The sequence below is a fragment of the Melanerpes formicivorus genome, unplaced genomic scaffold (genome assembly GCF_026170545.1).
Source record: "Melanerpes formicivorus ecotype bairdi unplaced genomic scaffold, bMelFor1.0.p_v2 SCAF_33, whole genome shotgun sequence".
Taxonomy (NCBI): Eukaryota; Metazoa; Chordata; class Aves; order Piciformes; family Picidae; genus Melanerpes; species Melanerpes formicivorus.
In genome coordinates, this window is record NW_027142385.1 from 4,656,061 (window position 1) to 4,683,683 (window position 27,623).

General features: G+C 55.8%; 1 protein-coding gene across 1 annotated transcript; it reads left to right on the forward strand.

The window, feature by feature from the left end:
• Window positions 1–4,197: 4,197 nt before the first annotated feature.
• NR5A1 (nuclear receptor subfamily 5 group A member 1) lies at window positions 4,198–27,122 on the forward strand. Its single transcript, XM_068155761.1, has 7 exons — window positions 4,198–4,350; window positions 6,722–6,840; window positions 7,522–7,663; window positions 11,249–11,889; window positions 20,034–20,153; window positions 20,673–20,820; window positions 24,977–27,122. Exons 2-7 carry the CDS (start codon window positions 6,739–6,741, stop codon window positions 25,222–25,224), a joined length of 1,401 nt encoding a protein of 466 aa, XP_068011862.1. The 5' UTR covers window positions 4,198–4,350; window positions 6,722–6,738; the 3' UTR covers window positions 25,225–27,122.
• The last annotated feature ends 501 nt before the right edge of the window (window positions 27,123–27,623 follow it).

A 27,623-nucleotide genomic window follows, 5' to 3' on the forward strand; every position in this document is an offset into this window, starting at 1 on the left:
TCAGCAGTGGCGAGGCTCCATGGAAGGTGACAGAGGATGCTTTACACAGGTGGGGTGATGGGTTTGTCCTTACCTTCAAACCAAGCAAGAGGAGCTGCAGAGAGATGATGGGGCAGCCTCTTCCCTATCCCCACCCTGGAAAGCAAAGCTGGAGAGGGAAAAGTACCAGCACATTTTAATTTTCAGCTCAACCTCTACTGACCACTGTATTTTGATTAGAGCTCTGCTTCCTTTTCATCTCGGTGCTCTGGCTGGTGACAACTGCCACAGCCTCGTGCGCACAGTGCAATAGTTTATCACCGAAGGCCAGCCGCTCTATGAATTCAGAGCCAGTGCTGAACAAATCACGCTGTCACTAACGTCAAACTTGTTAACCTGATCTTTGGTGGATCACTAGTGTCAACATTGCATGGGACATACATTATCGGGCCCAAGGACTTTGGGAGATGCGTTTGTCAGGCTGCTCTGTCACAGTCCCACTCTTGACCTTCGGAAAGTAACTTTCAAGGATAAGCTGCTTTTCTCTTAAAAAGAGTTGCTGTTCTCAGGAGTGTCACCCGTGGCCACTGGCTGGGCCAGGACTGTGCAGATAGGCTTGGTCATCATGTCTGCAGTGATGGTGTCAGCCCAGCAATAGGTGTGGGATCTGCTGGGATGGTTCTGTGGAGCACCTTCCAGGACTGGGGAAGGATTTCCATTGGCGTCCGTCACTGGCCACATCTATTCCCTGAGCTTCTCCCCATCTTGTCACCAACCATCTTCACATCTCTCCTCATCTCTTGCCCAGTCATCATCCCTCTGGAGTTCAAACCTGAAAAACAGTCCATTGTGTGTTGTAAACTGGTAGGTCACCGTTTACTGGACCATCACAAGTCTCTTGCATCTTGGTTTGCAAGTGCAGTTGCGAGAATTGCTCTTGACATTTCTGAGAGGCTTGATCACTGCTGTGGAAGGCAGACAAAGGATGGGACCACCATGACTGGGGCAATAACAGTGTGCTCAAGAGTTGTGTGCTTCTGGTAAGCTCATGCCCAAGCTCCTAGAGTCAGTTGGGTTGTGCAGTACTTTTGCTTGGGCTGGTGGCTGTCCCCTCTCTGAGTCCAACGCAAGCCAGAGAAGGCTTGCCGTAGGACAACCTGGGCACACTGCATGGGGCTGGTGGGGTAGGATTGCCACAGCTTATGGCCAGGGAGACCCCAAGGCAGGTGCTGGATTCAAGCTCTACGTCCCTGTCCCTGTGGACCGACCCTGCTAATCAGCTGTGAAAGAGAGAGAAAGCTGAAGAGAAATCTTTCTCTCTGCTAACCTCATCACAATAAAGATTCCTATAAAGAGCTCTTATCCTTGAAGAAAATGAAGCACATAAGCAGGAATAGTAAACAAAAGGCTGTCATTTTGACCCAGGAGTGCTTCATGTTGTTGGCAACTGCCAAGAGGAAACATAAAGAGAGGCTGCATCCAAGTCCCAATTATGCAGAACTATGTGACTGATATGTCAATGAGTCCCCCCGGGAGGAGACCACCAGTGCTTCCCAGCACTGCCTGCGCACCATCTGCATACGACGCCATGTGCCGGGCCTGCCCGCGCCCCTGAGCGAAGCAGTGTGTGGCATCAGAAGAATGTGGGGGACAAGGTAATGTCATTGGGAATGCTCTCGCCAAAGGCCTCACCGCACACATTATCGGCACGGGTTCCCAAGTCAGGGACTGCGGGCAGCCGGCAGAGCAGGCAGCAAGATCTGGCAAACAGTAGTGCTGACCACACCTGCTGCAGGCACGCTCCAGGAACGTGGCGCAGGCAGGAGGGCTGCCCCGATGCCGATAAGCTGAGTGGATGGAGATAACATCCCAGAAGGAGATATGCTTTGCTGAGCATCAAGGCTATGCACCAGCAAGGAGCCAAAGCACGGCTGCGGCCCGCGGCGGGTGGTGTGGCTGTATGGAATCCAGCTGCGCTGCGGCTGTGCTGGCCCCACGGCCCAGCTGGGAGGACATGAACCAAAAGCCAGCACTTTTGTGACAGGCATGCCTTGGGCCTATCAGGATCATAAAGCAGAGGCTGTGCTGGTCCCTTGGCCACAATAACGCTAAAGAAGGGCAGTAATGTCAGGACTCATCCCTGGCCCTGAGCAGCAGCCATCCCCTCCCCAGCACATACCCAGAGCTACCCCATCCCTCCCTCCTGGGTGATGTGGCTATCAAAATGTCACCCCAGTCTGCATGTCCTCCCTGGAGTTGCACACAGTCTTCAGCACAGACTCCACATGTGGTAGCTGCTCCTGCCTGCCTGCATGGGCACACGCTGTCAGGGATATCCAGGGTCTCCTTGGGCACAGCCGGTCCCATGTCCTCGTGCAAACCCAGCATGAAGTGAAGAAGGAGGGCAGGAGCATGAGCAAAATGTTGGTGCCACTGTTGCACCATCCTGGAGCTGGCATCAAACTCGTGACTGCACTCAAATGGGCCTCGGCATTCCTGATTCTAGAGCCCTACGCACCCGCTCTGCCAGGAACTGGCTCTGCTCAGCCCTGTGTGGCTGCTCTAGAGCACCTTCACAAATCCTCCCTCCTGCCGCCTGCTGGGACCTGCCAGGCTGCACTGCAGCCCAAGAATCAGCCCTGACCCAGGGCCACTTGCCCTCTGCAGAAGCCGGGCCATGGCCTTGGCAGGAGCCGGTCCAAAGGAAAGTGCCCAAGGCCAGCGGGGACGTATTTACCCCAGAAAGCACCTTGCTGCAAAAATAGCAAGTGGCCGGCATGAGGCTGGGGCTTCCCGGGGGAACAATGCCCGGTGGGAGGAAGCGGCCGCGGCCACTCCACAGCTTTGTCCCCGCCTTGCGCGGTGCTGAGCCGTGAGCCGCTGCGTGCCGGCCCGGCAGGGACCTTGAACCTGCCACAGATTTATTTTCTCTGACATTGGCATCGCATCGGAACATCTGGCATGTGGCTGATAATTGCTGGGGATCGGGGCGGAAGCTGCTCTGGGCCTGGCGCTTCTTCCACAGCTCTGTTTTCGTTAGTTTTTCTCCTCTCTTCAGCTGCAGAGTGAGGAAAAAACAAGCAAGGCTGCACAGCTTGCTACTCCCGCTCCTCTCCCTGCGGCCATGGCTCCAGGGAGATCCCTGCTCCCCCTACATGGTGTGGGTGCACTACAGGGAGGATGAGCCTTCCCCTGACACATGAGCCCAGGATCACAGGTCCTGCCGTGCTGCCCTGGGTGCCAATGACCACCTGTCTGGGACAGAGCTGTGGCACAGCCCTTGCTGTGCTGGCATGGTGCTGGCCAGCACATCGTTGGGGCTGTCGTCACTACAGGACAAAGCAAAGAGCAGGAGCCTGTGCACATAAGTGCAGGGTGATGCCACAATGATGGAAGGCTGGAGTGTGGAGCCAGTGGTGAGAGCAAATCCTGCCCTGGTGGGACAGGAGGTTTTGTGTCTGGCCCCTTACCTGAGCACCTGGCCTTGCCACCCTCATGTTTTCAGAGGGCCAATGGAAGCCTAAGTCCTTAGGCCAGCATGGTCCCCATGTTTCAGGACTATTCCCACTACTGGAACATGGGAAGACACCCAGCAAACACACCTCCACTGCAGGGGGCTTGGCTGCCCCGCCACCTCCTCAGCCCAGGGAACTTGGCCTTCTTTGAGTGTCCTTACTGTACTTGCAGAGCTTCAGGCCATGGGTGCTAGGAGCTCACAGAGACCCCAGGTGCGGGGGCCCCATGTATGGAGGAGCCTCCTCCCACCCTCCCCTGCAGAGGAGACCCCTCAGGTCTGGGGAGGCCCCAGCTGCAGGTCTCAGTGCTGGGTGAGTGCAATGGGCTCACACTCGTGCCAGAGGTGTCCTGCTCTGCCCTCATGGACCGCTCCCTACTGCCCTGGGCTGTAAATCATCACAGTTGTGGGTGCTGACTCTCTCACCACTGCCTGCCGGTGCCCCCCACCTCCTCACAGGGTCTCCATCTCATGGCACGTTATCTGCTGCAGGGGTCCCACTTATCTCTGCTGTCATTTTCTAATGCTAGTTTATGGGCAGCATTTTGTAGCTTAATTATGATGGTTTTCAGCACGGTCACGTGGCCTCAGAAGCCAATAAGGCACTGAAGTGGGTCCATCCCGCCTGAGCCTGGCCCCCACGGGGAGGAGATTGGCCGGTGTCCTGCCCAGGCCGGCGTGTGCGCAGTCAGATGTCCGACACCTTCCCAGCGGACACGGGTCCCATAAATCCCCCAACCCACTGTAGAGAGGGCATCAGTGCCCACCACCCTACAGAGGCTCCGTGGGTCACATCTCCTGGCCAGCAACGTGAGCCAGCGTCCTACCACACCGTCCCTACGTGCAGCTGCCTCACAGTGAGTACGCGTGTGTGTGGAGAACCCCACTCTCCTCATCCCACCCATTCCCTCATCCCACCCATTCCCCAGCCACTGCCGCCATTCCCGAGCACAGTGGCGGCTGAGGCCAGAGCCGGGGACGTGGCAGGACTTGGTGAGGAAGCGGGAGCCAGGCGTAGGCCTCCGCTTCCCGTCCTGTCCCCATCAGTGGGAGTGGGGATGGAGGCTTTGCACACCACGGGCTGCAGAGTGAGGCCTCACTGTAGCCTTGGCCCCTTGGCCACGCTGCTGCCCAGAAACAACAGATCCAGCTGTCAACGGACTCTCGGAGCCCAGCCAGTTGTGTCTGGGGGTACCTGATGATCCCATCACTGTGTGTTACCCATGGGAGCACGGGAAGCTCCCACACCCTGGAGCAGACATGGGAGGTAGCCAGAACTCCTCAGCACCCAGGGCTGTGTCTCTTTTTTCATCCTGTGCTTGCAGGCACCACAGCCCACAGCTCCAAGTTGCTTTTGTTCTCTGTGGTGTTTCCTTGGCTCTTTTCCCAATCCATAACCCCTCCTAGGCTCTCCTCCTGACCCGTGGCCCCTCCTGGGCTCCTCTTCCCGGATGGCAGGTCCTGCTCCATGGCTGCCTGGCAGCTCCCTCAGGAGCTCACAGGAGTGTGGGGGCCGTAGCTGAGGGGCTCTGCCGGTGGTGGGATCTCTCCTTCCTGGCCAAACGGCAGCTGAGCTGCACCAGGGGCTGCTCTGCTGCTATTCTTAGCTTGGGCTCGATTCCTGGTGGCTCTGGAACGATGCTCTGCCGAACTTGTATCCTGTTTGCCTCTTTCCCTGCTAGTGCCGTTTCCTACCCACCACACCCGTGGGCAGCAGCTAGCTTGTGGGGTGAGCTTGCTGGGATGAGCTGTGTGGGATGAAACCTGTGGGGTGAGCCTTGGGGGATGGACTGTGTGGGACGAGCTGTGTGCGATGAGCCGTGCAGGACAAGCCTGATGGGATGAGCTGGGCGGGATGAGCCATGTGGGGCCAGCAGTCACATCTCTTCACACGGTGCTGCTGACAGCACAACCCCAAGCTGTGTGGCAGCTCCAGTCACCCACTGCCTCACAGCCCCTGTACTGCTGGTCTTCCTTGCAGCTTCTTCAGATCAAACCATCTTGAATGGGAGCTCCCTCTCAGGGTTCTCTGCAGGCAGCAGATCCTGCCCACACTGGGACAGGCACCAGCCACAAAGGGTCTCCTGACCAAACCGGCCAGCCCTGATGGGATGGGTTCAGCTCCAAAGCCCATCTCAGAGCCAGAGCCTCAAGCTCCCTATGGCCAAGTGCCTGGGCCTTCCTGGGAGCATGGGTGCTTCTATGCTGGTATGCTGCTGTCACTGAATATTTAATTACAAATCTCTCAGTGTGAAGCAATGAATTAAATCCCAGCAGCAAACAACCACTGTCTGACAGGACACTGTTGGCAGTGGATGCTTCACATGGGTTGGCCAGTGCTAGGTCCAAACCATCACCTTGTTAGCAGTGGACCCAGAGGATGTGTCAGGAGCTGCTGCACCTCCTGGTATGCCTCATACAGCTCTCCCCAGGCTCTGTAAGCTCAGCCTGTCAGCCAGCTGGCTGCAAGACCACCTGGTACAGGATAAGAGGGGCAATTCTATCAGCACCTGGGTGTCCGGGGGCACTGAGAGGTGCAGGCTGCAGGGTGTTCCTCTTGCTCAGACATGTTTAATTGTGCTCCAGCCCCAGGGAATGCCAGTTTTCATGTTAACTCTGCCACTTGCAGGCCAGATGCCCAGGGAAGTCTCCTTGTTCTCTGCAGATGACATGGGGCATCTCCATCAGCCCCAGGGGGGCTGCAAGGTGTCCCTAGGGTCCCGAGGGCTGGAGCTCAGCACCACTGAGGCCTGGCTGAGCAGTTCCCCCAGTCCAGGAGCATTGGTGGGAGCTGCCGCCCCAGCATTGCTCTCGAGAGCTGCTTCTTCCCTGGGACCTACAGCCCCAGCTGCCCTTCTACCCTCCGTGCCAGCTCAGAGGCTGTTGCTGGGAGTTGCCGGCCTGGGCTGCCATGCCTGCTGCCAGCCGGGGCAGAGCGCAGCCCCTTATTTCTGTCCCCACGTCTGCAGGCTGGCAGGTCCCTCTGCCCCCGCCCCGTCCCCGGCGCCGTGAGCTGCCTGCTCTCCCCAGAGGAGGTTCCCCAGCCCCCGGGGGGGTGGCCGCTCGCCCGCACCAACATGGAGATGCTCTTCCAGGCGCTATAAAGGGCTCCGGCTCTGGCACCTGCCGCTCGGTCTCCGCCGTGCTGCGCCTCGCTCCCTCTCCACACCCAGCGCAGGGGCTGGGGGTCCCAGCCCCGTCCCGCTGACCCGCTGGCTTGTCCCACAGCAGGGCCGCTGGAGGGGATGGACTATTCCTATGATGAGGACCTGGACGAGCTCTGTCCGGTCTGCGGGGACAAGGTCTCCGGGTACCACTACGGGCTGCTCACCTGCGAGAGCTGCAAGGTAGGAACCGGCTGGGACGTACGGGACGGCAGAAACGGGGCCGGGGCCGTGCGGAGCCAGGGAAACGGGACCGGGGCTGTGCGTGGCGAGGGAAACGGGACTGGGGCTGTGCGGAGCCGGGGAAACGGGACCGGGGCTGTGCGGGAGATATAGCCGAGGAAACGGGACCGCGGTTGTGCATGGACGAGGGCTGTGCGGGAACGGGAACTGTGCATGGATTGGGGAAATGGAGCCAGGGTTGTGCGGGAATCGGCGCCTTGCGGGGACCGGAGAAACGCGTCTGGGGCTGTGCGGGGACAGGGGCTGTGCATGAACAGGGGCTGTGCGGGGAATGCAGCTATGCGGGAGCTATAGCCAGGTCTGTGCAGGAAGCGCTGCACAGGGGAAGGGGGGCCAGGGCTGTGCGGGGAGCGGAGAGGGAGCTCTGGAGGGAATGGGGCAGCGGGACCGGCCGCGGGCCATTCCTCGCCCGTTTTCGTTAGCGGCGGATTCGCGCTCGGCGACGGGACGGGAGCGCAGCCGCGACGGGAGCCCCGATCGCTGCGGGGGGCGGCGGAAGCCTCCGTCGGAAGCGGAGCAAGGGGATGGGATGCTGGGTTGCCGGTGAGCCGGGGCCGGGATGCCGGGATGTCGGGATGCCGGTGCTGGTGCCCGCCGCATCGCCGCCGCCCGCCACCGCAGGGCTTCTTCAAGAGGACGGTGCAGAACAACAAGCACTACACCTGCACCGAGAGCCAGAACTGCAAGATCGACAAGACCCAGCGCAAACGCTGCCCTTATTGCCGCTTCCAGAAGTGCCTGACCGTGGGGATGCGCCTGGAAGGTAGGACACAGCCGGGCTCCACGGCTGCGAAGGGGGTGCGCAGCTACCCCGCTGCCGGGCGCGCCGTCCTTGCTGCCGCCGTCGCGTCCCCGGGCCGGTAATTCCCGCGGCTGCTTCGATTCCGTTTTCCCCTTCCAAACAGAAAAAAAATTCGTTTTTCGCGTCGCCTCCTGCTTTCCCTTTTCGTGTTTTTGTTTTGTTTCCCCGGGTTTTTTTGGCTGCTGTGGCTTCGCCTTTCCAGGATTTTGTTTGTTCGCAGAACAGTTGGGAAACAGCATAGGTATTATTGTTTTCCTTAAGCACATAATTCCAGAAGCTGATATGCAAGGAAAACGTTAAAAACGATGGGGCTTGCCATAAAACTGCTACAGAAAGACCACCAATTATATTTTTCCTCTTGGTGGTATTTAGTGTAACAGATTTCTCATCTGACTCTCGGGGAGTGCAATCACAGCCCTCCCCAGCCACCACCTCGCTCCTGCCAGAGGAGTCGATCCTGACTGAGATATCGGTCGGGCCCTAGCATCCCCAACTCGTGTGCTGTGATATCTGCAGCGCTTAGCATGGGCCAACAAAACATATTTGGGGGGACAAATTGATGGCAAGTGATTGCAAAGCGAAAGCAGACAGAGAAAGGAGCCCCCCACCCCCGACCCAGCTGCCCCCTCCACCTCTTCTTCCTTGAAATCGTTTACATTTCTTAGTGGATGAAAGCAGTCAGATGCAGGGGCTGGGCTGAGCCCCTTCAGTGGGCCAGGCTCGCTGTGCAGAGTGTGGTTGATCTGAAAGTACCACACAGTGAGCTCGCCACTCGCTGCCCGCAGCAGGGTGAGAGCCTGCGAGCAGAGGCGCAGGAGTAAGACACAACATTGACCTGCAGAATCAGCCCCTGCAAACTCCCGGCGTGGGCTGGCTTCCAGCCCTGTCTCCAAACAGATCCCAGTTTCACTCTCCTCCCTCGACTGGAGTAACTGGTGCTCTAAAATAGTGTATGCATGCTCTGGTAGTTTTGACCAGTGCTGCAGAAGAATTTAGGTGCTGGGGGCTCCTAGAGCAGGCAGGCAGGGGCAGTACTAGGAGTGATGGGGGCAGAGGGGACACACATGGTCTCATTTTACCCCTTTTCAGCAGTTTTTGTCTCACTTGCAGGGGAGCTGCTCAGGTCCATGGCCCAGGAGGGTGGCAAGCTGGGTATCAAAGGCTGCTCCTCTCAAGCAGCCTTTTAAAAAAAAATATTTTCTTGCTGTTTGTTCCTTAGCAAAGCCCTGCAGGTGGGCAGCCAGGGGGAATCACTCAGTGTGGGGATATATCCTACAGGATACTCCTCTGGACTGTCCCTTTTGTGGTGAAAAACAGAGCCCACTTTTCCTCAGTTCTCAGTATTTTTGGGCAGCGAATCTAAGGTGATACTTTGCAGGTGATCTGCCAGCTCCACAGCAAGTCTGAGATGATTGATTCTGGGGACAGTGTGTTGGCAATGCTACAGCAAAACCTGGCCAGAGAGAGAAGCACAGATCTAGTCTACGTCTGCTAGCACCCCATGGCACTCTCTAGCTACCTTTCAGGCCCCTGCCTGGGCAAGGAGAATTTGGCAAAGGGAAGCAGAGCTTGTCTGGAAGCTTGCACTGGCCAGAGCTCTGTGTGGGGCAAGGGAGTATGAAGTGGAGCCATGGGGTGTCCTGGGGGCCTGCTCACACCACATGTGTGTGGCTCCAGGGCTGCTTGCAGATGTCTTTTGCAGGGGATGCTGGAGGTGCAGGCTCTGCTCAGGACCAGGGCCCTTTGCCCTGGAAGTCAGGGAACATTCATTGCTTCCCAGCAGCCAACTGGGACACTGCAAATGGCAAGTTATTCCCAATCCCAAGTGAGGCACAAAATGGCAGGAAAAGACAAGCAGGGGGGAATTAAAAGGGCCTCTTCTCCTTTTGTGTTCTTGCTGGGAGAGGGAAGAAGGTGACTAGCAGTTGCCTGTGGAGGGTTTGTGAGAGTAGGCTGTGAGCACCTCTCACTGGGGTGAGGTGCAGGCCACACCAGTGGGTCCCTGCCTGTTCACCCTTGCCATGGTCACTGGGGTCCATCTGGGATGTGATCCCTGGGCATTGCCATGCCTGGCCTCAAACAGTAGTGGGAACACATGAGTTTGGGGGAGTGGGAGATTTGGGCTTTTGGTGTGCCCTGGCATCACTGGGGTGTCGGCGAGTGACACCACAACTGTGGATGCCAGCACAGGCTGCTTGATAGGCTGTGCCCACAGAGTATCCTGGCAGGGGCACCCACACTGGCTGCAGCCATTCCATCCTGTCCCTGAAGTTAGGAACTGCCTCAAAGCAGCTGGATGTTGCCCAGAGGCATGCAGGCTTTTGGAAGCAAGGGGCAGGGGGTGGCCAGCACCCCTCACCTCGGAGGATCCTCTGGCTGCCCCCTTTCCAGCGAGATGCTGTTTTCATGAATAAAGAATGAGGGAGGAAGCACAGGGCGGCTCCCCTGGGAGCACATTCCTGCTCGCCCTGGAAATACTGCTGTTCCCGGAGATGCTCTCGCGTTTCCAGCCTGCCTGAGGAGAGTCTGGGAGGTGCCCGGGATGGGGGGAGGGGAGGGCGGAGAGGGAGCTGGCCGAGCTTCCAGGAGAAGTAGGCGAAAGAGAGAAATAGAGGCAGAGGGAACAGCTGAGACACAAAAGCAAGACCCGGCTGCTGTCAGCAGGGACACAAACTAGCCAAGGGTTTTCTCCCTTTGATGCTAAGTCTGTGGGATGTGCTCACTGGCTCGCTCTCCTTCATCCCTCTGCAAGCCGTCCAGCTCCCGGCTTCCAGCAAGCTGAGGCTCTTCCAAGGGTGGACCGGGGCAGTAGCCGCCGGGAACTCAGCGGGGTGGTGTAGAGGGACGAGGCCCTGCTGCAGAGAAGCACCTGCTCCCTTGTTCTCTGACACATTCTTGGTTTCTTTTGGGGTTCAGAAGAAACATCTGCTTTGCTACAGTCAGGAGACTGTGGTGGGACTGTGAAAACTAATCCTCTAGAGGGATGCTTCAGCTGATGCCTGGCAGGGACATACAGCCTGGAAGCTGGCACATCTCTGCCAGCTGTGCTGCTCACAAATGGGGCAGAGATTTGCAGAAAAGATACCCGTGCAGCCTGGATGCAGGCAAACCAGGGTCCTGAGAGGGCCATGGGGTCACAGGCTCTGCAGAAACAAGAAAATGCCAGGGCTGGTCCCTGTTAGGGGTCATAGAAATGAAAGTGCTTTATCTGCCTGGGTTTCAGAGTCCCCTCAACCTGCAAGGAATTCAAGTTGCTTTATCCCCCAGATTATTTTGTAGTTAAAGCCAAATGTCCTTTCCTGCAATTCCCAGAGTCTCTGGGTAACAGCCAGGGCTGGGCACCTGAACCTGCCATGTCACATTTGTGGTGTGCACAGCTGGGCTGGGAGTGGCACAGCCTGCCAGTGGCTTTCTGGGAAGTTCTTTCTGATGCTCTCCAGCCCTGTTTGGGCACCAAATCCTCCCCACCATTTTCTCTATGCCGTGTGAAGCACTGGTCTCCCTCTGTGCAGTTCACTGCAGCCTCTGCCCTCTCTCTGCCCGCAGCTGTTCGTGCAGATCGGATGCGTGGAGGGAGGAACAAATTTGGACCGATGTACAAGCGGGACCGTGCCTTAAAGCAGCAGAAGAAAGCTCTGATCCGTGCCAATGGCTTCAAGCTTGAGACCATGCCTCAGATCGTGTCCCCAGTGCAGAACGACTACAGCCTGTCCTCCTCCATCCACAGCATCCATGCCATGTCCAAGACCTTGCCACCCAACCCTGCTGCCCTGACGCCCATCGACTATGAGCGCAGCCCCTATGGGACCCCCTCCCTGGGAATGACTGTGCCCAGCCATGCACCTCTGACTGGCTACCACTACTCCTCCTTCCCCAACCGCACCATCAAGTCTGAGTACCCAGACCACTACACAAACACGCACGAGTCCATGCCTGTCTACGTGTACCCAGAGACCTACCCCAGCAGCTCCCCTCCTGACATCCCCGAGGTCATCCTGAAGCTGCTGCAGCTGGAGCCTGATGAGGCCCAGGTGAAGGCACGGATACTGTCCTGCCTGCAGCAAGAGCAAGGCAAAGGCCGTCACGAGAAGCTCAGCACCTTTGGCCTCATGTGCAAGATGGCTGACCAGACCCTCTTTTCCATCGTGGAGTGGGCACGGAGCTGCATCTTCTTCAAGGAGCTAGAGGTAGGATCCTGGGCAGCAGGGAGGGATACTGCACAGAGTGGGCAATGGGAGGCAGATAGAATTGGGAGTAAATTGCTGTGAGGACAGGTCAGTGTCTGTGGGCATGAGCCTAGGACCACCAGCTCTGCAGTTCTGCTGGTGTGTCCCTGTCTCGCTCCCAGCTGCCCAGATGGAAGGACTGGAGGCACCAGGGCCTGGCTGCAGTGCCAGAGCGATTCCCACTGTCGCCACGGGGCTGATGATTGCAGATTCATCATGGCTGGGGCAGGTGTGAAAGCAATCGCCGGCAGAGTGACTGCGGCGTCAAGCTCAAGGTATAATTGAAAAATGTAACGTTGAGGAATTATGGTTGAGACAATTCTCTCCCCTGCCTTTAGGAGGAAAATCGATGCAGTCAGGTGGGTGCCTATTACCACCAGGCAGCCAGGGCAGGGCTGGCCAGAGCAGAGGACACATGCCTACTCTGGAGCCACTTCTGCTGCTGGAAGCCCATGAGCATGCCTGTCAGGGGGACATGGAGCTGACTTCTGTCTCACCATGCCATCCCCTCTAGCAAATCCCTCCAAATACTTGCCAGGGCCAAGGGGTGGATTAGCAGGGTCGAGGCAGCCCCTGATATCCTGCAAACTTTATCAAGCTTTCAGGCATTTTTCCATTTTTCCTGGGCTGACCTAAAATGGTGCAAAAATGGGAGAGAAGATTTCCCAACATGGCCAAAACCAGAGAGCAGCATCCCAGGTCAGCTGGGAGTATGCCTTCCTATGCTCCCAGAGTGAAGCTGTGCTACCCAGCTCTGGCCAAAATCACCTTCCTCCCCCAGCATTGTGGGGGCTGTGTCCCAGGACAGGGTCAGACTTCCCTGTGCCCACCCTGCAGGGTGCCAGGCAGAGCCTTACAGCTCAAAATAGTCCCTGGCTGCCAGAACAGTATCAGGAAACGGCATTGTGGGGGTGGGCCGGGATCGTTTCAATCATATCAGTGTCCACCCTGGATTTTGGGAACAGGGTGGTTGTTGTTTTGCAGGAGATATTGTAAACAGTGTAAACTCAGCTCCTGGCTGTGTTGCTGCATAGCCTTGTAGCTCCATTGTCAGCCTGATTGAACCACCAATATGAGCTGTTTCCATGTGAATCCACATCAGTGGGTGCTCCTCCTCCCGTTGGGCTCTGGAGGGGACAGCAGTGCCAGAGGTCTCACCTGGGCTGGGCTACCAGTGTCCTGCTGGGAGTGGGGCACATCCCTCACCATGCCCAGGATATGCAGTGCAGTGCCTGGGATGGGAGCTCATTTGGGCATCCCCATCCATCACTGCCACCCTGGAGGCTCTTGCTTGTGCCCTCATCCATGGGGTGAGCATGGGGAAGACTCCTAGTGTCTCACAGGGCCAGGGACCACAGGACACCACGTCCTGCCCTGACTCCTGAGGGAGCGTGAGAAAGCACAGTTGTCTCTGGCCTTGGGTCCTTCCTGTGCACAGTCTTGGCAGCAAGAAGTGTAGCTGGGCAGGTCTGAGTCCCTGGCAGGAGGCTGTGGTGCCCAGGCCCCTCTGTGCATGTCTTCCTCAGGAACAGTGACAGGGTTACCCTCTGCACATCCTTCCAGGTGCAGGGCAGTGTTTTTCCCTTGGCCATGGGGAGGTAAGCCATTGGGAAGCATGGGTAGTTCTGCAGCTCCTCAAACCCTATTTCGGCTCCTACCTGGCATGTAAAAGCAAACAGCTGTTGGTAAATGAACTCCTTCTAGTGCAGTTTATGGCTTTACCCTAAAGCCTGCTAGTATGGAGTAAAATCGTGACCTGGGAGACCAATAGCTGTCATGCAGGCAGGTCCCCACAGGGTGCTCAGGGCTCCCTAAGCAGGGGATGCCAGCAGCTCTCTCCATCCCCTGGGAGCCTCTGTGTGAAGGTGATGTTCTCCATCCCCAGTCAGGGAAGGGCTGTTAGCTGAGGCCTGTGAGGGTATCCAGGCTGGAAGAGAATCATACTGGGACATTGCTTCAGGGCTGATTCCAAGAGGGGAGGAGGTGCAGGTGGGTGAGGAAGCAGATATCCCCATGCATGGTGTTCCCTGACTGAATGTTCCAAGCACCCACATATTCCTGCCACAGGGCTGTTTACCAGACAGATGGCTTCTCCTTCAGGCCTCAAGAGGAGTCTAGAGAGGATGGAGCAAAAACTCAGGGGCACAAGGACCTGCTGGCTCATGCCTGACCAGGACGAGCCTTTGCTCCCTGCCCAGAGAGAGTGGGAGCAGGTCTTCCCTGGAGCTGGCAGGTCTGTTACAATTCCCGTGGACATTCCCATTCCCATTCCCACACTAGCAGCCCAGCAAGGGGCAGCGGCAGACCAGGGGCTTTGCCATCTGCTCTTGGCAGAGTGATCAGGGTGGGAAGGTATTAGGGAGAGCCCCCCTGTTATTTCCACTGAGCCTGGGGAAGGAGGGGGGGAGATGGGCTAATGGCCTCTTGACATCGGCTCACACGCCACGTCCACCCGCCAGCGTGGGGCAGCCAGATTGAAAACAGATTTAACTTGCCAGATATATCGTTTCATTTAAGGGCCAGTAATTCTGTCAGTCTGCCACTGACAAACGAGGGTCCCCATGCCAATCCACTGGGGAGACTGATGTGGCGGCGCTCATCTCGTGTCACCAGGCAGAGAATTACGGACTGCGCTGGCCTTCGGAGGCAAGACTAATAATGCGGCGCGGCTGAGGGGGATTTGGGGGCCGGCTTGTTTATCGAGGGCCGGCCAGGCAGCCGCGGCGAGAGGCTGCGCGGGCAGAGGTGGAAGAGGTCAGCGCTGACGCCCATAAATACGAACTTTAACTGAGTCTAGATGAGATGTGTCAGGACTGAGGGAAGATTTGCAGCATCTCTTCAGGAAGAAAAATATGGGCCGGGGGTGAAATATATTTTGTTGGGTCGTGAGTCTCAGGCAACTTTGTCCTTTCAGATGTAATTTTTTAATATATATATGGACAGAGGCCGACGGAGAGATTTGCACGCGCAGGCACACTTGCACACTCACCTTGTGTCTGGCTTCGGTTTGGCTCGTGTTTATATGCCTTGCACAGCCTGTTTTATGTAGGTGTTGCTGCTATATGTACATATAAATATTGTGCATGCAGGGGTGCAGTGACCTTTAGATTGGGATGAGCAGCCAGGAATGTTAAACAAATTGCCACGGTTTCAGCCTGAAGGCCAGGCTGGGCTGGGTGTGCAGCGAGACTCTGCTGCGGGTGGAGGGGCATGACATAGATGTGGGGAACTGGGGTGTTGCTGATCTCCTGCTCAACTCCTCGTCACCATGAGACCAGGACCCTCACGTTCGCTGGCCAGCTTTGGTGTTTTGGGGAGATGCTGAGGGCATCACTGTTCTCATGGACCAAGGGGTTCCTGCGTGTCGTGGATCGGTCTGCTGCTCTCCTTTGCTTCTTGTTAGAGACTTCAGAGCCATGACAAAGCTGATTTGCAGGCAGTTGCTTCTCTGCCTTTAGCATGTGTGGGTCATCTTGACCCCATCTCCTGGCCAACAGCCAGAGCATTTTTGGCAGATTTAATATCTCCTTCTGGTCATGGATGCTGCAGCAATGTTTAGTATCCTATGCACTGGGGGAAATGTGACGGCTGTCCCTGCCTGCTGGCATCCTGGCTGGCACGGGTCTGCCCTCACTCTCTGGGCACATGCAGAACCATGATGCCTGTGTAGCCTTGCAGTTGGTTGCCCATGAGCCGCAGCAAAAAGCAGTAGCCTGGGCCATGGCAGCGCACTCTTCCAGCAGGCAGATGAGCTCCTGGCCCTGCTGCACTGGTCTTGGTGGGTGTTTTGTTTTAAAGTGCCTATCACAGAGGTATCTGCACAGGGGCTGGGGACCTGCACTGACCATTAACACCTTAGCCTTGTGTGGGGCTTTGATTGCAGGTAATCCACTTTTGCACTTCTCAGTAGCCAAGGTAATGGCTCCTGCTTGCATCAGTAATTGCCCAGGCTGCAATTCAGGGCACTGGCTGCATTGTGCACGTGCATGGGAGCTGCTGGGGCAGATCCTGCACCAGAAATGTGGAAGAAGGCCTGGAGAACACCCCTGAAATGGGTGTAGGCAGTTCAGGAGCATTCCTTGTGTCTGTGGTGGGCTGAAGCTGGGTGGGGAGCACCTGAGGATCAATGTCCTGGGACCCACTCAGGGCTTTTGAGCAAAACGTGTCACTCTGCTTCACGATACCACAGAGATGTTTGATGCCCTGGACCAGCCATGGCACCAGCCAGGGAACAATGAGGACAGTGGGGGTTTGGCGTCAGGATGCTGAGACACTCGTGTGGCCTGGGCACATTTTGGGGTGCCTCAAAACTCCCACAGACTTCCTCCCCTTGTGTCTACACAGCCACAGGGAGGATTGCAGGAGGTTTAAAACTACATCCTCATACAGATCCTGCAGCTGTGCACTCAGGCAGCATAGTCCATGCCTCTGCACACCCTGCTTCCTCTCCAGCCCATCTGCTGCAGGGAAATGCATTTTTCTGTGGGTCACAGGGCTGCAGTGACGAGGTTCTTTCAGCGTCCTGGCAGCAGGGTAGTGCTCTCCCTGCTGCGTCTTGTGCCTGGGTTAAATGCTTGCTTTAAAAAAAAAGAGTCACCTCTTAAAGACAGCTTGCATCAGGTCCTTGATAAAGCACTCCGCTGAAAAGCCTTGACATTAAAAGAGGAAAATCCTTTGCTTAACTTTTAAAGGCAAGAGTGTGTGCGTGCCACTGCCTCACTGGGAGGATTGATTGACTCTGAGTGGCCATCCATTAGCAGCCCTCTCCTATCCTCCTGGGAGACCAGGCTGGGTGCAGTGGGGTGAGCTGCAGCCAGGAGTCCCCCTGCAATGGAGCTGCACTGCTGGAGTGGGGCTGTGGGGGAATCCCACTGCTGCCCCAGCCCACAACGCAAGGATTCTCCTCTCGGTGCTGGAGTGCAGGCAGGTCCCTGGAGATATCCCCAGATCTGGCCCAGTTCCCAGAGTTGCCAGCCTTCCCTGTCACACTCCCAGCCACATCCCCCCAGTGCCATGGCCAGATGCATGTGGTGCACACCCATAGTCTCGGGAAAGGCTGTGGCACAGCAGAGCATGCTGGCAGGGAACAGCCGTACAGCGGCCTTGCAGGGTGAAATGTCCTGTTGGTGGGATGCAGCGAGCTGGACTCATCTACAGAGTTTGGGAGAAGCCAATTAGTAATTTTTAAAGGAAGAAAAGAAGATTTAAAAATTGTTGAAATGCTTCTTTTTAGAAAAGTTGAGTATTTAAAAATCATTTTCAGGGCAAAATCTTGAGATTGTCTCTTCCGGAGCTCATCCTGCTCAGGAATGAGGCACAGGAAAGAGCTTCCAAAACAATGCTGAGACTCAGCTGGAGTGGAGGAGCTCTGCACCAGCCGGGAGCATGTGGTTGGGTTGGCAGCGTGCTGCTGTGCTGGGAGCCCAGCACTCTGTGAGGGCTGGCTGTGGTTACAGCCAGCCACTTGCTGTGAGGCAGAGGTCACCACGAATGCAGAAAATCTCCATTTTGTTTGGATGCAGAGTGAGCTTTTCCCCAGTTATTTGTTCAGCAGCTAAACAGAAACCTCATGGTCTGTGCTGATGAGCCGTGCACCATGGTTCCTTCACTGGTTTGGGTGATGTTGCAGCTAGCCTGGCCTTGGCAGCCCCATTGCACACATTGCACCTTGCTGCAGGCAGGTTTCATGCCATCGGGCAGGAGTGGGTGCCCCAGCCCTGGCCACCATCGCCGCCTTCTGCGCCACATTTCTCTCCCTGCGCTGCTGTGCGTCTGGCTGTGGCCACCCACTGCACTTGAGAACAAATCCCAGTGGCTCGTGGGGAGTGCTGGGCTCTGAGACCATAAAGCTCTTTCTCATCTGACTCCTATTCCTTTTGCAATCTCCCAGCACTGGTTTATTGCAGCCTCTTCAGCAAAACGAGGGTATTATCCAGTCCTGTGATACTGCATCTGTCTTCCTTCTATTAAAGGCGGCGCGCACAATGGCACTACAAAGCTCTTCTGATGCTGCTGAATTTGCTCGGCAGGGAGGTATTAGTGATAACCCCCAGCCCTTCCCCTACACCAGTCACACAGGAGAGAAGGTCACTGGGTGGGATGGGGGTTCAGCTCTTCACAGAAAGGAGTTGGGGTCCTGTGGAAAGCAGTGACAAAGGGACAAAGCCAGTAACCTGTGGTGGTTCTTGATACGGGAGGCAGTTGAGTGCTGTGCCTCCTGTCTGCTTTTCAGACTGGGGCAGCAGCGTGCTCTGTGTCCCACCATGACTCCAGGCATGAGGGCCTGGCAGGACTCTTTGCTTTGTCAAACACAGCAGCTGGCTCTGCTCATTGCTGGCACTGCTGGCAGCTCACTGGCTTTTCTGCAAGACCTCTGGAGGTCCTTGTGCTTTGTGCCCTGGCTTGAGCTTGTCACCAGAGGCAACTGCTGGCATTTCTTTGGAAGCATGGACAACTATAGCTGTGCCTGCATGTACACACCAACACCTGTAAATGTGCCCCTGATCACACAGGTGTTGCTGTGTGGACAGGGGCCAGCCTGGCAGCTGCAGGACACAGCAATGCCCCAAAGTCAGTGTCTTCCCCACAGCTGTGCTGTGGCACTTCTGTGTCCCCACTCTCTCCCAATTTGCCATCCTAGACAGGGATGTGAAGATGGGCACTCTCTTCTTTCATTTTAAAGTATGCAGAAAAGCTGGCTGGAGACACAGGGCCTTTGTGCAGCAGCTGCACGTTCCCTCCTGGCCAGGGATGCGGCCAGCAGTCATTTTGTTAAAGATTTGTGCACAGTTAGGGGAGGCTGTGCCTGGTGGGGGAAAACCCATCCTGATAAGAGCCAGCAAGCACCACTGAAACATGCTGAGCTGTTTCAAAGCTGGTTGTATGGCCACCTGACCCATACCCTCTCTCCAGCCTGAGGTCTCCCTTTGCTGGTGGTGCAGGTCCAGGTCCCTGTCCACCCAAAGAGACTCCACTTTGGGTTGTCCTCCTGTAGAACACCCACCAGGCACAAGGTCAGTGCTGCGTGAGCATTGTACAAGGTGTGTGTGGAGTATGAGCCTGCAGGTGTGACCTGGCTGCAGGGCACTGGTGGTTGCCTAACCCATTATGTAGGCATCAGTTTTGGTGTCCTCTTTTCCTACCTGCCACGGAGGGTGGACTAGAGGTGATGTATACAAGTCACAGAATGTCAGTCAGATGAAGTGGGGTGTCCAGCCCAGTTACACAATGGCAGGGGTAGACCAGCAGCCAGATCAGAGCTTTGCAATTAGTGTTTCATTAACCAGAAGCAGAATCTCCTTGTTAAGAGCTTGTTCACAGTCAGACTGAATTTCCAAGTATAAATGTGTGTATGTGAAATGCTCTGCAGGCAGCAGGGATGAGGAGGGGTTTGGGCTCTTAATTTTTATTTGGTTTTGGCCACATTACAAGGGTACAAGGGTCAGGGACAGAGTCCTGAAGGACAAAGTCTGATTTCCACCTGCAGAAGATGGATTTCCTAGAGAGGCAGATGATGCCCTCTGCACCCTCTGTGATGGGCTGGCAAGAAAACGTGTGCACAAAGCTGGGCATCTCTCCATAGATCAGGTCACCTGGAGGCCTTAGTGGGAAGTGGAAGTTTGTCACATCTCCAATACATCATGCTGACAGCCTATCCATGCCAGGGCTTTGCTCATCCTGGTTGCAGAAGGCCTCATCCACTCTCTGCTTTATGTAACAGCACTGATGACTGGACTTGCTGCTCTGCTTCTGGGTACTTGAGCAGTGAAAAGGGGTTGGGTTTTTGACACTGACACCAGTCTGCTAGAAAACCGTTTTCTGTTGTGCTCAGGGTGAGACACAGGTGGCTGCAAGTTCTGTCCAGGTCCACTGCTGATGTGGCAACATACTGTAGTGGCTGCTGGTGTGAGTTTGAGCCATTGCTGCCACAGAGCTGGAGTGTGGGGCTGACCCTCGAACACAGAGCTGGGGGCACAAGGGTTGTTGCAGAGACTGGGGCAGGCTGTCTCCCTGCTGCCATCTGCAACACCTGTTTCCACGCTGTTGTTTCCACGCTGTGTCCCAGTACAAGGGGTGTCAGTGGTACTGATATGGTTGTATTTCAGGTGGGTGACCAGATGAAGCTGCTGCAAAACTGCTGGAGCGAGCTGCTGGTGTTTGACCATGTCTACCGGCAGCTGCAGCACGGCAAGGAGCACAGTGTGCTGCTCGTCACCGGCCAGGAGGTGAGTGCTGGCCCACAGAGACCATGGTGGTTGTGGGGCCAGAGAGTGGGGCTGGAGAGGGGCATGCTAGTGATTTTTTCCTTGCTGAGTGCGGCCAGCCTCATGCAGAGTGGACAGGTAGTTTTTGCTGTGCTATGAGATTACTTGTGCAGAAGATCCTGTCCCATGCCATGCCATCTAGCTCCTGATTATGGAGAAAAATACTTCTCAAGGAAAGATCTAGAGCTACTCCTGACTTTGCAGAGGTGGAAGACAAGAAGAGGCCCTTTCCTTTCCTGGGGGCACTTTCTGGAGATGTAGGTGCCTTTGATGTCAGGACCCTGCAAATGACCCCCTGGTTTAAGTGGCACTGGAGAAATGAGGTTCCTGTGTCACCCATCATCAGCCTTTACTTTGATGCCCCTAGCTCTCAATCAGCACTCTTGTCTGGTATCCAGCTCCTGCCCTGTGTGGGGTCCCCTGCAGTGATTTTAGGGGGTGCTGGGGCCACCATGGCTGACATTGTCCCTGTCCCTGCAGGTGGACATGTCTACCATCACATCCCAGGCTGGCTCCATCCTGAACACACTGGTGCTGCGGGCACAGGAGCTCGTACTGCACTTGCACTCGCTCCAAGTGGACCGGCAGGAATTTGTCTGCCTTAAGTTCCTCATCCTCTTCAGCCTTGGTGAGTGCTACTGCAGGGGACATTGAGACAAGGGGCAGTCATGCTTGGGTGTCATGGCTGGGCTACCATGGGGTCTTGAGGGGGCGGAAGCACAGCTAAAGGGAGAAGACACAAGCCCCAGGGCCCAGCCGTGCCAGCTCTGTGCCAATAGGCGATGAAGGGACTTTTAATGAGGAGCTAGCAGCAAGGGCTGGGACCTTCCAGCTCCCCCGCCTCGCCAAAGGGTCTGAAACGTGTCCTGCTGCGGGGCTGGGCTCTGCCTCCAGCTGTGGGGGATGTTGCTGTCCCTTTGGCCAAGCGGAGCCTGTTTTGGTCACTTGCCCATTGCATGGGGCAGAGAAACAACGGACTGATAGGGCTGTGACAAAACAGAGCTGTTGATAGAGCTGGCAGCCCTATCTGCTGGGATTTGCGTCAGAGGGCCTGTGCTGCTGCCTGGGCAGGGCTGTGTCAGCTCCTGATTAGGCTCAACTCAGAGCCTGTGGTTGGGCCGAGGCGGCAGGTTCACACAGTCCTGCCTCACCTAGACAAAATATCCGGGAGCTGTGGCTGCTGCTGGTGGAGCCTGCAATGTTGCTGAAGTTGCACAGCAGCTCTAGCCTGCTCATGCCCTCATCCTGCCCTGCTTCAATCCTGGCCGTGCTGCCAACCCGGTGGGGAGCATCTCCCCACCCACAACAGCTGTGGATTCACCTCCTTTCCCCACAGACATTGCCTGAAGGCAGGGATGCCCATCAGAGCTCCAGTGGAGCAATCTCAGCCCTTGATGGGGAGGTGCAGCTGTAGGTGGTACTGAGCACCACGAGGACCCCAGACTGCCCACCTGCCTTCATTACTGGTGCTGACACCTTTTCCCTGGCCCCAGCCCAGTGAGAGGTCTCACCTCCCAGCTTGAGGATGGTGGCAGGGCTGTGAGTGCTCAGATGGTTGTCGTGCTCCCAGTTCACACCTCTTCCACCACAGCTGCTTTGCTTCCCACACCTTCATGGCCACTGCTAATTGCACACACCCAGATGGGGCAGGAGCTGGCATTCCCCATGGACACTTGTACTTGGGTCCCTGCAGCAGCTGGGATGGTGAGCACAGCTTGGGGCAGCCCTGTCTCCTGACAGAGTCCCCATGCCTCATCACAAGCTCAGCAGGCCATGGGCTGCACTCTGTGCCATATGGACACTGCCACATGTTTTGGTTGTTTCTGGCTGAGGGAGAATCTGCATCACTGTATGCCACTGTGGCTGAGGATCCAGCTCACTGCTCCAGGAACACTGGGTTAATGAGTTAAGCCACAGCAATGACATGCTGCAGGCAGTGGGAATCCACACCCTGTCCCAGGGGCCAGGGTCATGGCCAGTATGGTCTGAAGGGTCCAGTGGTTTGACTCCATCTTGCTGTGAACATGTCCCCATGAGCAGCCAGGACCTGCAGTCATGGGCACTTGTGAGCCACAGGCAGGGTGGGTGTCTGGGGGTGCAGGAGCTGCACTGTTATCCCATCCTACACCTGCAGCTGCTCCTCCAGCAGCTTTCTTTTCCTCTAAAGCTATTTTGCAATCCAGAAAAATTAGACACGATAGTTTGCTGTTCAAGCAGTGATAAGATGTGGCACAAACAGTGCCTGGGCTGGCAAATGACAAAGCCCAGGCTTGTACCCCAAGCAAGGACCTTCCCCAGCTGCTGCCCCACAGGCTCAGCACCTGGTGCTCCCACGCTGCCCCACATCCGCCTGCCACCCCCCAGCACGACTCGACGCAGAGAGCAGGAGCAGGGTCCTGCCCGGCGGCTGCCGTGCTGATCCCAGCCGCGGTTCCACTTCCCCGGAGCGGTGGCTTTCAGCGAGGCTGTGGAATCAAATAGTTGTATTTTCCCATACATCCATCATGTTGCCCCAAATCCAACTTTTTCTCTCCATATTGTAGAGCTCACTTGGAGTAATTTGCCCTTCGCAGGCTCAGCTGTAGAGGATGGGATTGTGTATTATGTGCAGGATGTAATTGCCTTTAACAAGAGAATTTCCACATTTACCACTCTGCCACAGCACAGTCAAAGCCAAGCCCCGCTCACAAGAGCTGCCATTTGAGTTCTAAATAGATTTCTCTCCTGAGCAGGTAAAGAGATTTAATTAAAATTAGGGCTTCTCAAAATAGCAATATTTATGAGGACAGCACAGGTTAGCTTTGTTCTACAGAAGGGCTTAATAGAGCCTTAATGGATTGACCTATCATTCGATTTCATGACTTACATTCATGAAGCAGCTACTCTTGGGGAGGGGAGGAAGAGAGGCTTTTATAGCCCACATTCCCTTAAGCGTTTGCAATTTATCAGCAGCTTCTCCCAAACAAAAGGAGCTGTGAATAGGAAGAACACTTGAGGGCATAGAAATAATCCCAGGCATATCTGTATGTGTGATGGGAGGCTTTGTCACAGGACAGTCTTTGCAACTGCTGCAGTGTCTCTAAATGAAGTGAGTCAATGTTATTTGGACAACATTCTTTATTCCTTGCAGGAATGAAAAGATTATTCAAATATTCAATTAAACAGTGAATAGGGTCTTTCAGAGAACCAGGTGAGTTCATCGAGTAGAACTAGCTATTGTTGAGCCAACTCAGAGGATAGATTTGACATTTATCAATATGACTTCTTTTTTTTTAATGACATGCACAATAACCTTATGCAGATAAAGAGATTTCATAACAACAACCCAGGCAGAAGGGAGGCAGCCACAATAGGAGCAAATGTGCCGCAGGAGTGAAAAGGGAAGGGTGATCTGATAGAGTGCTTCTGGGCATGACCTGTGGCTCTTCGTGCCTGTGCCATACAGCCCCCAGCCACACAGCCCAGCCGTGGGCATGGCCAGAGGCTGGGTCTCCCATGGACACCCCCACGCAGGGCACAGAGATTCCATTTTCTTCCTCCGACTCAGGCACCTCCATCACCAGCATTGCACTTTGCCCTCCCAAAAGCTGCTCATCCCTGTGGGTACCATGTTTGGCTCCTTGCTTTTTGGGGACAAAACACAGAAATAAAGACCAAACTCCCAATTACCTTGGCCAGACTCCATGCCTAGGTTTCCCTGTTCCTAGTCCACCGGCAAGATGTGTCCAGGCTACCAATGCAGACTGAATGCCAGCAGAGCCAGCACTGAGTGCAGCACTGCTGGGCCCCACTGTGCTGTACATTAAATCTATAAATTTCATTTGCCCCACATGGGGTCAGTGCCAGTGCCTGCAGTAAAGTCTCCTGTGGGTGGGCACTGAGGTGTCAGTGCTGTGTGTAGCTGTAGCTAGCTGACAGGGCAGTGCACAGCACAGCTTCCCTAAAGCCACCAAAACCTGTATGCAGGGCTGGTTCAACAACATGTTGCACAGATTGAAAATCAGTGCTTCCTCCACAGACCAGCCGTGACAGCTCCAGCATCCTTCGAGGGCAGGCTCCAGCTCAGGCTAGCCCAAAAGCCTGGAGAAACCCTGCTCACCAAAATGAGCTGTCTCTGCAGTCACCTTTGGGCCATGGCTCCAGCCACAGGGCAGTCACAGACCAGGCATCCTCAAGGGCAATCTCTGTGCTGAGGCTGTGCATGCCCCAACCCCTGAAGTGAAGCCATGGGGGGCTGCAGTGGCCTCTTGGCTGCCAGACTATGGCTGCACCTTGATGCTGCTGCCTTCTATGCCACTTCCCACCCCACAGGCAGCAGAGCTGACACGGGATTAGGGGGGAGCTGCCACGACCCTGGTGAGGCATGGGGGATTAGGGTTTCCAGGCTAGTGAGCCTGGTTGCCACATTGGAAAGCCCAGGTTTATTGGGGAATTAATTCAGCCGCTTCCTCGACCTTCAGGAATTAAGGGGGGCTGATGGCAACAGCTCCCTGTGTGGGCACAGGGGTAACATGTTTTGGCTTTGAAGCTTCCTAGGCAGTGAGGGCAGGAGGGCAGTAACCTTTCTGCTGCCAAGGAGTTTAGGTGCCTGACCTCAGCATCTGTGAGGCAGGGCATGGATGAGGAGCCCATGACCAGGCAGGGATGGGGTACAGGATCCCTCCTGTGCTGTGTTTTTGTGCATGAGGGGTTTTGGTGCAGGAGTGTGGGTCCCTCTTGGCACACCTTGTGGCACAGCAGGTGTGGGTTTGGCACCATTTCACCATTGTCCTCCTCCTCTGCAGATGTGAAGTACCTGGAGAACCACATGCTGGCTAAGGACGCTCAGGAGAAGGCCAACGCAGCGCTGCTGGAGTACACAGTCTGCCACTACCCACACTCCACAGACAAGTTTCGTCAGCTGCTGCTGCGGCTGACCGAGGTCCGGGCGCTGAGCATGCAGGCAGAGGAGTACCTCTACCACAAGCACCTGAGCGGGGAGGTGCCTTGCAACAACCTCCTCATCGAGATGTTGCACGCCAAGCGGACTTGAGCATGGCTGCCAGCATGGAGCCGGCGGAGCCCCGGTGCTGCCAGCAGCGCAGCAAGGGCAGGACGTGTGCCTGGGGCTGGCGAGCCGGTGCCGCCTCTCCACCCCGCCTTTCTCAGTGATGCTATTTAACCTGTACTATTGGAAAAGTCCCAGATAGTTTATTTTAATGCACAGCAAGGATGGTGGACAGCTGCAGGGCCATGGGCTCAGCTGCCCCCTGGCTCCTCTGCACATGTGGTGCCCAGCCTGTCACCTGCCCAACCCAGACCTGCAGTGTGAAGGAAGGGTAAAGCCTGTCCTGGCTTTTCTCCTATTTATGCTCCTCTGCCCCTACCAGCTGTTTCCTCACTACTGCCATTTCCCCTCAACCCTCCCCCATGTCTCAGGGCCCCTCGTGCACAGGGCAGGGGAGAGCAGAAGTGAAAACCCTGGGTTGTGGGTTTGCAGTGGTTGAGGTGTCCCCAGGCACTGGCATGGAGGCAGAGGATCCTGCAGGAGTCCTGCAGAACTTCAGAACTGGGGCTGGGAAGGTCAGCCCCACACAGTCATTCTGGGACACCAAAGTGCCAGGAGAGCAGCTGTGCTGCTGCTCATGCCTTGGCCAAGTGAGGGCAGGCAGGGACAGGCAATGCTGAGCCTTTGGCTGAGATTAATCTTCTCAGTGCATGTTGGTTCTGGAGGCAGCAGCCATGACCAGAGCCCACAAATATCCATGGTCAGTACATCTCTGGGACGTGAAAACTTTGCTGCAGAGGCTCTAAGAAATTCTGTACCAGGAGCTGTTTTCAGAACACTTTAGGCCATAGTCCTGCTGCTGTGCCCTCAGGGCCAGCACGACATGCCCTGAGGCTGGAAATCTTTGCAGAAATTGGCACCACGAGTCAAGCTGGTTCCTGAAATGCAAGGATAGGGTGGCTACAGGACAGTGTCCTTGGGTAGCACAGGTCCTGCCTTACTCCAGCTGTCATCCATGCCTGGAGAACAGCCAAGGGCTGGGGACAGCCCATGTCACTCTCCTACCCACAGGTGACGGTGGCAGAATGTCTGGGCAGGATGGATTTGTAGGGTCCTTCAGATCCAGTCTGAAAACAGCCCCGAGCTGCTTCTGTGCCAGCACATGCCCAGGGACTTGGGTCAGCTGGGGAGGCTTTACAGCCCCTTCTGCATTCACATGGGTCCTGCTCTTTGAGGCAGACTTGGCTGAGTTCCCAGACATCCCACCATATTCTGATGTACATATACATGACAGCAAGTGCTGCCAAAACCACAAGTAATGAGCCATAAGTTCCCCTCCCATCACGGGACAGGGGCTCACAGACAAAACTGGGCAGCACTGGGGCTGCTTTCTCTTGGCCTCAGCTGTGCTCTTCTCTCCTCCAACCCTGCTGATGGGCAGCCCAGCACAGCTCCCCACCACAGCCAGGCCCCCACCTCCCTTGGGCTCCTCCAGCATGGCTGGGGCTGGTTCAGGTGGGTGTTTGCTTCTCATTTCGAGGGGGCTGTCATCCACCATGGCTCTGCTCAGAGCTGGTGCCTTGAGGAGCTGCAAACGCTGCGCCTGGAGCCGTGTGGTTTGTGGAAGCTTGTTAGATGCAGAAGAGCATGTTTGTCTCTGCTTTTCAACATTTGTGCATTTTCCTCCTAAAATCTGTGGTTCAGTTTCACCTTCTTTTTGTGAACTTAAAGAACTGGAGAAAATGGTTTGGGAGGTAAAAGATGTTTTATTTTCAGAAAATGAAAAGTGTCCTTAAGTGTCTCTCTCTTTCTCTGTCTCCTACATCCTTTTCTCTCTCATCCCTCCTCTTCCCCACTACCCACCCTTCTTTCCCTGGCAGGAGGTTACCAACTTTGTTGTCAGGAGCAAACCACTATAATAAATTTTGCAGTTCATTTAAAAAGGCAGGCTTTGTCTTTTTTGACTGTCTTCCTAACCCTTCTTGTTGAGGTCAGCCCCTGCTCCTGGCTCCCCACGGGCAGGTGGGATGTCCTGCCTGATGTCCCCACAGCAGAGCGCTTTTTGGCCCCAGCACTCACTGGGTGCCCTTGGGCAGCTCTCCTGGAGTGCTGCCTGCTTTGGATAGGACCATGGCACAACAGGGAAGTTGGGACACCATGCAGAGGGGCATTGCTGCTATGGTGGGATCCCAGGCATTGGCAACTCAGGATCTGGTTTGAGGTGCTGCTGGGAATCGCCATAGGAAATCTGTGTTTGAAAGTGAGCTCACAAATGTCAGTGTTTCTGGGCAACTAGCTGAGACTGGGGATGTTTCATGTAGCCCTTGATGATCACTGTGGCTGAGTCCCCAGTGTGCAGTGCACTGTGTGAGGGAGCAAACCCACAGCAAAGCACAGAGCTCTGCAATAGGTTTGGTGATCTATCTGTGAGTATTTCAGTGCTG

What these genes read in the sequence shown, in the direction of transcription:
- NR5A1 (XM_068155761.1), top strand. Translation starts at nt 6,739, where the DNA reads ATGGACTATTCCTATGATGAGGACCTGGACGAGCTCTGTCCGGTCTGC. An exon ending in TCACCTGCGAGAGCTGCAAG is followed by an intron (nt 6,841 to 7,521) that starts GTAGGAACCGGC and finishes CCGCCACCGCAG; the next exon opens with GGCTTCTTCAAGAGGACGGT. An exon ending in TGCTCGTCACCGGCCAGGAG is followed by an intron (nt 20,154 to 20,672) that starts GTGAGTGCTGGC and finishes CTGTCCCTGCAG; the next exon opens with GTGGACATGTCTACCATCAC.